General features: G+C 27.2%; 2 protein-coding genes across 2 annotated transcripts; one reads left to right on the top strand and one right to left on the bottom strand.

Annotated features, from left to right (window-relative positions):
- Positions 1 to 899: 899 nt before the first annotated feature.
- On the bottom strand, positions 900 to 6218 carry LOC132935697 (rac GTPase-activating protein 1-like). Its single transcript, XM_061002312.1, has 11 exons — positions 6042 to 6218; positions 4372 to 4574; positions 4095 to 4221; positions 3307 to 3455; positions 2990 to 3131; positions 2804 to 2924; positions 2594 to 2714; positions 2180 to 2532; positions 1988 to 2114; positions 1320 to 1468; positions 900 to 1256 (listed from the first exon to the last, which is right to left on the bottom strand). The coding sequence occupies exons 1-11, from the start codon at positions 6127 to 6129 to the stop codon at positions 1193 to 1195; spliced, it is 1644 nt and encodes a 547-aa protein (XP_060858295.1). The 5' UTR covers positions 6130 to 6218; the 3' UTR covers positions 900 to 1192.
- Positions 6219 to 6610: 392 nt separating this feature from the next.
- LOC132933559 (THAP domain-containing protein 7-like) lies at positions 6611 to 7888 on the top strand. The gene is made up of 4 exons (XM_060999827.1): positions 6611 to 6763; positions 7083 to 7220; positions 7587 to 7664; positions 7786 to 7888. Exons 1-4 carry the CDS (start codon positions 6611 to 6613, stop codon positions 7861 to 7863), a joined length of 447 nt encoding a protein of 148 aa, XP_060855810.1. The 3' UTR covers positions 7864 to 7888.
- The last annotated feature ends 6157 nt before the right edge of the window (positions 7889 to 14045 follow it).

Below are 14045 nucleotides of genomic sequence, written 5' to 3'. Positions count from 1 at the left end.
ATCAGTTCATTAATAAATTTGTCTTGTAAAAACAACCAGTCACTTATTGAATTAATTTTTAAAAATAATTTATGTCATCTGCAAAAAGTAGGAATTCGCAGTTACCAATAGATCTTTTAATATCATTAATAAATTATGCAAATAACAAGGGAGAAAGATGTGCCCACCTTGAGGGACACCAGACAGTACATTGATAATATCAGATTTTACACCAAGCCCGTTAACAAGTTGCTTACGTTAACAAAGATAAGAGTTAAATCACGACAACAGTGGTTCCACAAAACCAGAGTATTCTCATCAATATTTATAATTTTATGTTAAGATAATTAACGGGCATTATAAAATATGTTTAACTATGTAAGCATTTGGTAATATAAAACTATCATTAGACTAAAATACCAAATCTAAAATGTATATAAAAAGAAATTGTACAACTTTGTAATTCATTAAAAAGTGTAAGAATTAGTAATTTAAAAATTACATACTTATTTTCAGTAAAAGATAAAATCGTAAATATATTTACTGATACCATAACCTGAATCATTATTAAATGTTGAATTATAATGTTCAAATAACTAATGCTTAAATATACTTATACTTTCAGGATAATTTTCCAAGCAAGCTTGCTCACCCCTATTTTATTCTTTGATAATGAATGTATTCAAATTTTGATTTTTGGAATTTTTCAGTACACTTAAAACCTAAAGTTCAAGTTTCTTCACCTTACTGATTCATGAACATACACCATTTTAAAAATACTTATCAAAAATCTATTTCAAAACAACACAAATATGCATATAAGATTGAAATTAAAATAAAAAAAAACAATGTAAAAACAATTAAAACTGTTAATCTATCAGATGATATTTATTTGAAAATTTAATAAATAGCATTAACTCTGGTACCATAATATATAATTGTTAAAACAAATTGAATCAAAATATACTTGCACAGAAACTAGATAGTATTTAATTTAATAAATACAGAAGTTCATATTTATCAAATTTAAAAAAAAAAATCATTAGGTACTTAGGCAACGGAATACAAATAACAATTTGTAAAATAAAAATGATATACAAATTAAATATTTAATGTTTAAGTTAAGTTGTAAGAATGATTTTTTTAAATTAATTCAAATCACATATACTTAAACATTAATATGTTTAAACTATTGTCTTAATTCAATGCTTGATTAAAATTCAACTTCTTTTGCAATTTTCTTTTTCTTTTGAGAGTCTAATATTTGTCTTTTTAATCTGTCCAAAAATAAAATGAAATAATAAAATAGTAAAATTAATAATAACTTTTTCACTGCTTACCCGGAAGAAAAGAAATGATTAAATGAGCCAGGTGATCGAGGTTGATTTTTGATTGGAGTGCTATATAACGGTTCATCAGAAGCAATGCTTTTAGTTTTTAAAGAACCAAGCCAAAAATCATAAGGCAGCATTAGCAGTTCTCTTATTACCTAAACGAAATAATATCCATCATAATCTATACCAATATTATAAAGCTGAAGAGTTTGTTTGGTTGAACACTCTAATCTCAGAAACTACTGGTTTGAATTGAAAAATTATTTTTGAGTTGGATAGTCCATTTATTGAGGAACGCTATATAACACCATCCTATGACCATTAGGAGCCCAGGGAGGTGCTCAAACAGGGATTTTGATATTTACAACGGAAAAGTTTATTTATAAATGGTTACTTTTAAATCAGGTTTAAACATGCATCAAATCGAATTTTGCACAAGGTGGCACTCATTGCTGATGTCCATGATTCGGAATACTCAGATTGCCTACCAGGGTGGCTGAGTTGCACTTACTGCAGCAAGTTACACCCAAAAAGAGTTGAAAAATCACAGTTTTTTTTAAAAATTGTCATTTAGTACGGGCCGGAATCATTTATTCATGATAATATTTGATTTACTTACAATTATTTGTCAATATTTAAAATTAAAAACATTAGTAAAATACTTGGTTGCTTACTTCAAAAACAATTTCAAATTGAGTATGTAATTCATCTAAGGAAGTACTTGTAACACCAACAATTGTAGGTCCAAAAACAATTGTTAGACATTTATGATCCATATTGCATTTTGATGAAATGGCAACCCTAAAAAAGGTGAAATTAGATTATTTTTGAAAAATAAGCATTTATAATTAATTATAAGAATATACTTTTGCAAATGAATAATGAGAAACGAAAGTATGTTACGATTAGTATGTGGCAATTCAGATACAACTTGACAAAGTGACTTTGAAACATCATTTTTATTTTTTAATACATCAGTAAACTTTGATAAATCACTTGGAGATACAAGATTATTTTCTTGCATACGAATTAAGTCTTTCAGATAACTGCATAATACATGGATGTCTATTTCGTTTAAATTCGGTAAGCCTTTACGGAATTTGTCTCTTAAACTTTTCACTTCTTTATCAGAACCAGACACCCTGTATAATCCAATGGTATCCAATCCTCTTCTTTCGATTTCGCCAATACAGTGAACAATGAAAGGTGGGACACCACACTGCCGGTAAAAATTATTTATTGTAATAAAGAAAATAATATAAGAATACAAAATGACTGACATTTAAAGCATGGATTTTTAGTTCATCAATTGTACATATAATAGGTATAAAATCTTTACATTCCAGATGAGTTATAATTTTACAGTCCAGACATTTAACCATATAATTTTTAAACTTGATTCTGAAAACAATTTTTTAGTTGTATTATTAAATAAAAATCAATTATTTATTACTGATCAATTATGAAAGCAGTAGATTTTTTGAACAAACTTTTTATGACAGTGGCCACACATTTCTGGAATGACAATAATTTTTTGAATAAAATTATGTTTTTTTTCAGTTATATTATTTTCTGTTTCAGAATCGCTGGTGGACAATAGCTCTATAGAATCTATAGATAAATAAACAATTATTTATCTTTATTATACACCGTTTACAAATAAATTGAATGTTTACCACTCGATGACGATATTAATGCAACTTTTGAAGTTTGTGTTGGATACGTTTCTATAACAGATTTAGCATTTACACTACCTAAGTCCATGGTTAAAATAGTTGTAGCAATTATTTGGTTGTTAGTAGTATCCATGTTTTGAATCTAAAATAATAAAATAATATAAAATGTAATTTTTTTTCAATAAAAGAAAAAAACATGAAACTATTTATGTTGCCAACCAAATAAAAGTTGTTAATATACAAATAAAATAAATTTACAACTAGATTTTTACTGTTAAGAAATGCCCCTAAATAGATAAATAGACATTTTTAATTACCGGACATTTTTTTGGGTTATTTAAGTTATTGAAAACATTGCTTGCAGAATGCTTTTTTATGAGTGCAGAATTTTGTTTGGGATTTTCCAATAATTGTTCATATGAACTATCTTCAGAATTACTATAACTAATATCTGACAACCAAGCACCTAAAAAATATAAGCATGTTGTAATTAATTAAATTATCAAATCAACTATAATATGCTATGTTATATTTATTAATATTTTTATTAGGAATAGTCATACACTTTATGTTAAGAGGACACTACACCTGTATAACTTGTCTCCGTCTTACCAACTCAAACATACCAAATTGTACATTCTTAATAATTTATTCAACTCTGTTCTGTTTAATATGAGTTCATTATAAAATTTAAAAGTAAAAAAATTATCTAGTGAATCTAGTTTTTTTAATATATTTTAATTTTAAAGCGAGTAATGATTATTTAAAAAAATTGTAAATTATATGTACTTTTAAAATTCTAAATGTCTAAATTTGTTAATAGGTCAATCCACTCTAATACTAGACATAACAGAGTTAAATAGATTATTCAGTACGTGCAATGTGCTATAATAAGTGTTTGTAAGACGGCAACAACACATACAGGCTATAGACGTGCTATTAACAATTAATTTAATTCAATAATTTAAAAAAATATTCATTTATAATATAAGTTTATAAATTAGTAAATTATTTTTAATTTCAAATACTACCATAAAGGTACCATAACAGTTATTTGTTTTTTCAATTAATGTTTTTTAATGTTTATATTTATATACTAATTTACCAATGTTATTAAAAGTCTCTTTTTCATCCAACTGTACACCATCAGAATGATTTATGAGTGAATCATGTGATTTTTCTACAACATCTTGTTTCTTACGAATACTGTATAATTGTTCTAATTGAGATTTCTAAAACAAAAAAAGTGATGTCCAGATACATCAAATTTGTGTAACGGTAACATTTATATTTATTTACAAAAACTACCACTCTACTTTCTTGTGCTGGCTACATGAAAAAATAATATAGGCTGCCATATAAAAAGCTTATGTATTATTTACCATAGTTTCTTTTTCAAATACAAGTTTTTCTCTTTCTACTTGAACTTCATCTAATAAACGAGCGGAAGTTATAAGTTTATAATTCAATTTAGAACATGTATCCTGAACTTCTTCTAGGTTTTTCTTGATAGTATCTTGATCAGCTTCTCTTTGATTTATTCTGTATGTTAATTGATCAATGGCTTTTAATTGTAGCATGTAATCTATAAAAATAATTCATTTATAATTTCAAATACTATAACAGTTAGGTTCACCTTGTAAATTTGCCTGTTTGGTGTAAATTACAAAAATAAATAAAAAATAAAAAATTAATAAAAATAATGAATGTTTATATTAATCTTATTTAATTTATAATGATCAAAGTAAAATATTTTCTAAAATATATTATATGTATTATAGTGACAGGTATTTATACTTTTATAATTTATTAATTAATTATTTTAAACTCATTAGCTGAAGGTTAGTTGTAAAGTTAATAAAAGTTAGAATTTAAAAAGAAATTCATCAAGTTTCTAGTAGCACCTTAAAATATAATAAATAAGACAGTTTTTGGATGACACTTTTAGGAGGTTATTTTATTCTCTAGTTTTTTATAAAGATTTTAGATGTTCATTAGCTAAAGTATAGCTACTATTTGGTTTGCTAGAGTAGTTATTATGTATGAGTGCAGTGCTTTAGAATTACACAAATATTAAGATTTAAATCATCAAAATTCTATAAATATATCATTAGGTACCTTCTTTCTGAATTAGATACAATATTCAAAAAAGATTTTAAGACAAAATCCGCAAAAAGGATATATTTATACATTCTAGTCACGATTCACGAGATGCAGAGTAAGTTAAATTGTAGGTACACTGATACATTGATACAGTTTTGATATTTTCTGGAACATCCATAATTGTATTGTATTACTCTAATAATTAAAGCCAATAGTTTATAACTAGGTAATTATAAGAAAGTTATGGGACACTAACATAAAAATATTCTTTCCTATGTAACTTAAGTTGTACGGGATTGCATTTAAACATAAAAATATATTATAAAAGGCACATGTTACGTAGTAAGATTGCCAAGGTTGTCCTAAGGCCGGGGCAAGCGAAGTCCACACCCTGGGCCCCACTCCCGCTTACTTCAAATATCCTAAGTGTTTTTTTTAATTCATCAATTTAAATATTATATTTAAAAAAACAGTTAAAATTTTTACTTGACAATATTTATTATTAATTAAATGAAATTAAGTACGAATTACTTGAACAGTATGATTTCCCAGTATTTATCAACCCAATGTTTTTGGTTGTTGCACAAAACAACGCATTTTTTTTTCTTAACAATGTCCAATTATTATAAAAACTAATTTTAACCAAAATATGGAGATGTCTAGTCGTTGCTCCAAGGTCTTGAAATTATATATTATTGTTATCAAATCTTAATATTGTTAGGTGAGGTCAGAGGTACTGGTCGAGGTAATAGTAACTAATAAAATAATTTATGTATATATGTTTAAGTACATTTTTTTATACCCCCGCTAAAAGAATTACTATACAAATTGCAGGGACGGGCCTGAAGATTGCGATGGCTTTCTGTTTGTTGTCGCCAAGCATCGAAAATGGGCTTCAAATTCGTAATTTGTAATTAGGGTAATTAGTACTTATCCCTATACAACTCACCTCTCTCGGTCGCCGTGTCCAAATACTTGAGGGTGCTATTGACGAACATATCGTATTGAAAAGCTAGGGATTTGCAATGTTCCTCCATATTGTACAGTAATGTATATTATATCGTGCAGTTACGGCACTGTGATCGTCGATCGAGAATGATTTATCGAAATCGAACTAGGAAGTCGAGTCATACCATACAAAATATATTTACTATCAAATAGTAAATACTCTACCACTATCAATACGGGACCGCCAGTGATAACAAACGTCGACATAGATAGCCCCACGGTTTAAGATATCATACTATGGGCGGGTTGCATAAAGATTAGTCTGTAAATTCGTTACCGGCCCAGTAATTTACCGGTCCGGTAAGGTTTAATGATTGTGTAGACTATATATATTATAGGCTCTATAATATGTGAGTATGCGCATCCGCCATTTTGTTTGCAATAACATATTCTAGATAACAGTAAAATACCACCAAAATCACAGAACAACATAATAATATGTACGCATTTAATTTTATCTGATTAATTTCTTTACGTCTTGACTTCTTCACATCTTAATATTATATTAAAATGTCGTGTTCTGCCGTAAACTGCACGACGAATCGAAGTAGTCATGGTATACATCTATTCAGATTTCCGGCTCAACTTGAACGCAGAAAAATTTGTATAAATAATACCAGAAGAGCTCAATGGCAACCTACAGAATCTGCTCGTCTGTGTGAAGTAAGTATTATTTGATATTCAATAGTGATTAAATAGGTACTTCTGTTTATTAAAACTATTAGAGTAATACAAAAATATAGAAACGTAGTTTCTTACAGTAGATTTTCATACAAATCTACCGAATTAGCCTAAAAATTATTAACATTATCATAGTTTCAAATAATTAACAAATATGTGGGCACATTTAAATTGATTACACTACCTGCATTTTTATGATTTATCAAGGTTTAAAATTAATATACGTAAATATTTATGGTTTAATTCATTATTTTGATTAATCAGTTGTTGCTGCCATTAATGTATTTTTTTTAAATACCAGGTTCATTTTGAAGAGAACCAATTTGAAAGAAAAAGGATAGATGGCTGGATTAAATTAAAATGGGACGCCATTCCTACAATTTTTAATGTTCCAAATCCACCGAAGAGCACAATGACAAAAAGTAAATCCAAATACAAGGTGTGCATTATACAAAATACATTAAATTATATTAAATTTGTTTTCTTTCTTGTCAAGAATTAAATGTACCAAATAATATATTTTATATTATTACTCTATGATTTTGGACTATCGTCACAATTGAAAATGTATAGGTACACAGTGAGGAATACAAATATATAATAATTTAGTACCTAAAGCAATATTTTAATTCCCTTTATAGTATTTTTTAAATTAATTTAGTAATTGTACACACAATTATTAGTTAAATATTTAATTTAATTAAGTAAATATGTAGTATTATGTAGCTACGTTACAGTCTCCCTTCAAAAAAATAATAAAATAATGTTTTTAATTATTTACTGAATAAATAGTTTAATGTTTTAGATACTTGATCCTCCTTTGAATGTTCAACCAAATGAAATTGAAAATACAACTGGTGCAAGTATGCAGTCATTGCAGTCTGTAAGTATGAAAATTAGACTTGATCAACTTGAATTATGTACAAAAATATAGCACATTCATTTTTATTATAAACTGCCATTAATAAAATATTATCTATAGAATTAATTGTTGAATGTTTTAGATACCTGATGATAGAGTGTTGGACAAAATTAAATTGAAAATAAAACTGATGAAAATATGCAGTCATTGCAGTCTGTAAGTATGATCATAAAATAAAATATTAAACTAACTACCTATGTGATTTGGTAGTATTTATGAAACAATACATTTAATTGTGTTTTCTTTGTACTATGCCATACACTAATTTATTTTTTATTTTTATTTTTATTACAGTCATTACAAATGGAAAATGAAGTGTTGAGAAAGGAAAACGACCGTTTAAAAAGAGCAAATGAGCAGTTTGTTAATATTAAATATTTACGTATATTAATTTTAAACTTTGATAAATCATAAAAATGCAGGTAGTGTAATTAATTTAAATGTGCCCACATATTTGTTAATTATTTGAAACTATGATAATATTAATAATTTTTAAGCTAATTCGGTAGATTTTTTTTTTTTTTTTCTTTTTATTAAGAGTAAGGCTTCAACAGCTGAGGTTATTAGCCTGACTAAAAAAAAGTCATGAGGTGATATGACACCCAAATCCTGGGGGGGGGGTGGCTCGGCGCGGCGCAGTGGCTGAAATCAATTACGCGACGTGAATGAGAGTAGGCAATGGCCGCTGATTCTGATCCTGATGTTCAAACACGATTTTCTTAATTTTGGAAATAGTGCGTTTTGCATTTCCACCCCTCATTGGCGCAAATAGGGGGGGGGGGGCTTGGGGCATAGGCGGAGCTTGATAAATGGGCTCAAGCCCAGATTATTTTAATTATATATTTTAACCTATGTAGTTTGAAATAATCTCAATTCTTAATACAAATATGAACAAATTTAAAATAGACTAAAATATATGAATGTATTGCATGCTATATTACTATTACAATATTAATACAAATACAGAAAAAAATTTTTTTTTAAAATAACATTAGAAATTCTATTTTAAATGTCTGTAGACTGAAAAAACTAAAAACAACAAGTTAACATAAATGTATTTTTAAACTATACTTTAAGTGTCTTACTTCTTGTACCTAAATAATAAAATAATTAATTTGAAAAAAAAATAATAAGTTACCTATGAACCATAAATTACTTTAGTGTTAACGCTGTTTATCATTATTCATGGGACGTGGCATTATCAACTCTTATTATCTCGACTTAATATTTTGATTACATATTAAACTTAAAATAAAAAATTAGTGTTGTGATGCATGACGTCCTTTAAGTACCTAATATATTTATGAACAGTGATATTAAACTGTAGATACGTTACTTCGGTATACATTTGGGAGTGCTAATCTAAAACTTTGGGGCTTAGCCCCCACAAGCCCCTCCCACCTAGCTCTGCCTATGGCTTGGGGGGACGACTTAAACAAATTTAGTCAATTTGTGCCTATGCCTCAATTCATGCTTTGTCATTTCAGATATTTTCACAATGGTGATGATTAGATGATTTGAAAATTTAAACGACCACAAACTTTGTGGTTGGGTTAATTGGTAAATTGGTTAATATTTTTGTCACAAAGCCAAAAAAAAAACCAATTTCGGTATATTTTTCGCTCAATGAGCAATTCCAGTGTTTGGATCTTACATAATATTACATCGGTACAATTTTAATTGATACAAGCTGCTTATAATAACTTAATATTAATAAGTAAATAGTACCTAACTACAATGTTGAGATTAAAATAAAAAATTCTTAAGCCTCTCTAGATCAACATATAGACGCATTAGCGTAGTGGCGTGGTGAACATTGATTAACCATGATGCCCAGAATATACTTCAGTATTATTATAAAAAACAAAATAATTAGAAATTTTTAAATCATGACCAAAATGTGTTTATAAATGCGATAATTGTCTAACTTAATATTATAAATGGATTTTATAATCATTAAAGTTTTTTTTTAAATTGTTACCTATGTAATATCCAGTATCCTAACCTTTACTTACCTACCTAATAACTAGGTAGATACTAGATACTATAATAGGTTAATTCTACAGAAAAAGTAGATAATATTATTCATTGATCGTTTTTACGCGCAATATTTCTATATTAGCCATTTCTAAGTAAAATGTAGTTTAAAGATAATTCGCAAATGATCCTTATCTCCCGGAACATGTCAAGTACCCTTTTTCACCATAATATGTTTATATCACCATTTTTTATAAATTATAAAAATTTCGTGCTATAAATAGATATAAATATATCAATAAAAAAAATTGGTAACAGGTTCCCACTTCCTATTTACCTACTATTTAAAATATATTATAGGTAGTTGGTACTTTAGTGAGTTTTTATAATATCAAGATTCAAATTGTTTAATTATTATTAGTATATATTATTTGCAAACAAAAACAACAGATTGTACAGAAATACTAACTATTACTTTACAAATGTATTGTATTGTACATTTTGTTCAGTTGTAACTTGTAAGTATATTTAAAAAAAAAATCTAAGACTCATTCCACGTCCACTGAGTACCTATAATAGGTTTATTATATCACTAGCTGATCCCGTGCACTTCGTTGCCCGTTAAATGTACCAGCTCTATATGACTCAAACTTTGTTCAATTCGTTATTTAATATTCGGTGTATGGTGTTCAAAATTTAAAAAAAAAATTGAGCCAAATCGGACCAGCCGTTCTCGATTGATGAGGCAACGTACATTTTTCACCCTCCATTTTTGTATAAATAGATTATCATTGATTATATTAATCCACCATAGGTGGAATACGACAAACTTGGTATAACTTTGATACTTTAGAGTTGAATCATACACTTACGTACAAACAGCACGGGGTCCACGATCTACCGCAGATAGATTGCCTACCTGATAATATACTGCTGCGAATCAGAATTTTTATTCCGGGTAACGGAGAAGTTAAGATAAATTGTATAGACGTTGTTGTTGTTTTTGGCCATGTCACCAGGTGTGCACTTAAGAGGCCATAACTCCGGAACCACTTATACCACAGCGTACAAACTTCACAGAAACCATCTACATATCAATCTTAATATGCACTGAAATTTTTATCGAAATCGGTTTGGTGCATCTTGAGTTATAAAATTTATTCAAAATGTACACTTATTTTTATATTTATAGATTATAATACAAAATCCTAACCTAACCTAACCGTACTAATATCAGATGAATAAAAGAAAACCAAATTTAAACATTTTTAAATTAGCCTGTCTTCTTCCCAGAGGTCTAATCTACACAAAAACATTAATTTATATATCTATACTTTAATATATAATGCTGTAGAGTTTGTTTGTTTGAACGTGCTAATCTCAGGAACTACTGGTTTGAAATGAAAAATTATTTTCTTGTTGTCCATTCATCGAGGAAGGCTATAGGCTATATCATAACACCACGCTACTACAAATTTATAGAAGCCTGAGGAAGTGCTCAAACAGGAATTTTGAGATTTACGGTGGAAGAGTTTGTTTATATAAAGGTCGCTATTGGTTTATAGAAGAATAATATTATTTTTATCTATATATATAACCCATAGCAACCATTAAAAAACAAAAATGTCTATCGTAAATCTCAAAATTCCTGTTTGAGCACCTACCGGGGGTGATCAATTCCCTTTTTAAATTAGCCTATGACACTCACAAAGAATGTGGCTTTGTATTGGTGAAAGAATTTTCGAAATCGGTTCAGTAGTTTCGGAGTTTATCCCCAACAAACAATCAAATCTTTCCTCTTTATAATATTAGTATAGATAAAATTATTCAATAATAAAAAAAAAATACAGTAATATTAAGAAAAAAGTAGGTGCATACAATTTATAGTTAGTGCTAATAATATAATTCAGTAAAATATAATAATATTTAATTATAATCAGGATTAATTATAATAATTAAATTTGAAACATAAAAGAAGGACATTATTAAAAAATTTTAAAATTATTCAAGAAGAATAATATTCTCAATTAGTATGGGTGTATACTGTTGTCCTCATAATGAATATCATATGTGATATTTGTTCCTCGTCAGTTAAGCTATAAGATTTGACAACCTACAGTATATAAATAAAACAAAATTCAGTACTGGCAAATATATTTAGGTATACAATGGTTATTTGTTATACTTTATCAAATACTTTATCAAATATTTAATGTTTTATTATATCATGCTCACCCAAGTAGGTACTCTTTTATTTTTTAGATTCTGAGACCTGAGCGGAGTGAAATATAATGTACCTATTGGTTTTACAATTTCTTTTTTTTGTCTGTTAGCAACATTTTTGGTACTAAAAATGCTCAAGTTTTCAAGATAAGCATATTTTCGAATAGAAAAGTAAATCTAGTTGGTTCTTCTAGGAGGTAAAAATTAAAGAAAGTAATTTAAGAAAGTTTTAAAAGAAGAGATAATATTATTACGCAAAATCAATTTTTGAAAATATCGATTTAATTTTTTTGGTGCAACTCAATATCCAATAACTGTACACCCTTAAAATTTTCCCCAAATATTTATATTAGCATTTAATATATAAATGGTAACATTTTCGAAATATTTTGAAATTTTTCGAATTTTGTAAATTGATTTTCTATTATCCTCGATAAAAACTAAAAATTGACAAAATTCATAAACATTTCGAACATTTTCAAACTATTTTTCAGTTAATTTCAATTCATAAAAGTTATTCCTTTCATAGCTAACATTAGACATTTTTAAAAGACTCCCTTAAATGGTCTTACTTCAAACAAAAAAAAAAGTTTACCGGAAAGTAACATTAACTTTTTATGAGCGCTTGAATTTAACATTTTTATGATATTCATCAGTAAATTAACGAGTTTTTTATCTATCAATTTTTGATATTTTGTTGTACCTAATACAAAAACTAATAACTATAGACTCTTGAAATTTTCAACAAATGTTAAAATGAGTTAAATGACCTTTTTTTTAGGTATGGTAATATTTTCCAAAAATGTTTACACTTTATGAGCTATTTATAGCCACAAGAAAAATTTTCAAATTTTGTAATTTATTTTTCAGGTAGAAATTCATAATTGTTTTTCTGTTCATAGCTAACTTTAGATATTTCAATAGAAGGTTCCCAACAAGTTTTACTACCTCTATCAAAAATAAAAAGCTCAGTGGAATGTTACGCTATTTATAGCAATGAGTTATTTTTGATTTTTATTAATTTTTATTTTAACTATTAAATTTGATTATTTATACAAGCAAGTACGTTCGGCTGACACAACGTCTCCGGTCAGAATCAGTGTCGGCCTGGCTGCTAGGGGGTGATCGCCCCCGAGACCCCGACACGTATTTTCCAAGAAATAAATGAAATTTACCAAAATTTACCTACTATATATAGCCCAGTGGTATGCTTTTGGATCCATTACATAATTTTATAATAATAATATAATATTATACATTTTATTATTTTAATAATACTAAAATCATAATATTTTAGTCCGTGGTAATAATACAATTATTTGATAATTTTAGAATCTATAATTATGTTGAAATACGTACTGTATGTTTTATCGATATTATATTACTATATATATATATCGATCCATATTATGTAATAAATATCTATAAATTTTTTTTTAAATATTTTTTTGAGTTTTGGTATTTTTGAGAGGCCCTTTGAATATTTACCTCTTGGGCCCTTTAGATCCCAGGCCGACACTGGTCTGAATCGTTTTTCGTACACAATATGATTTATCATTGAATTCAAATACATAAAACACATCCGACATCCATTACAATGGCATGATGCTGATCATCATTACAACTTATCCACCTTTTTAAAATTTCAGTTGTTCTTTGCCATTATCTCAATTTACATCAGTTATAATATGCTTGTAATAATTGAATATTTGAATGTGGTAATAAATCATCAATTTGAGTAACATTGAATAGGTAATTTGTTATCATCTTAATCAAAATTTAGCAATACAATATTATAAATATAATAATATATACATTATATATTAGGTATATATTTATATGTTAGTGTATGTATACGCGGACTATAATATGAATATAGTTTGTGGTATATATAAATATATTATAATTAATGATACCAATGCAACACAATTTATAATTATTATAATATAAGCATGCATTCATCACTTCATCAGTGAAATATTTACCTACATAATATTCTATTAGTAGGTACGTAATCACTAATCTAGTACATATTCCAATTTCAAAACCTATAATATGGGAATATACAACTTAAATAGTTTCTTATAATAATCATCCAACCAAAATTCAATGTTTTCCATATAACTTGTGACCTGTGGTTGT

The sequence above is a fragment of the Metopolophium dirhodum genome, chromosome 1 (assembly GCF_019925205.1).
Source record: "Metopolophium dirhodum isolate CAU chromosome 1, ASM1992520v1, whole genome shotgun sequence".
In the NCBI taxonomy this organism is placed as follows: Eukaryota; Metazoa; Arthropoda; class Insecta; order Hemiptera; family Aphididae; genus Metopolophium; species Metopolophium dirhodum.
This window is presented reverse-complemented; position numbering and strand designations above follow the sequence as displayed.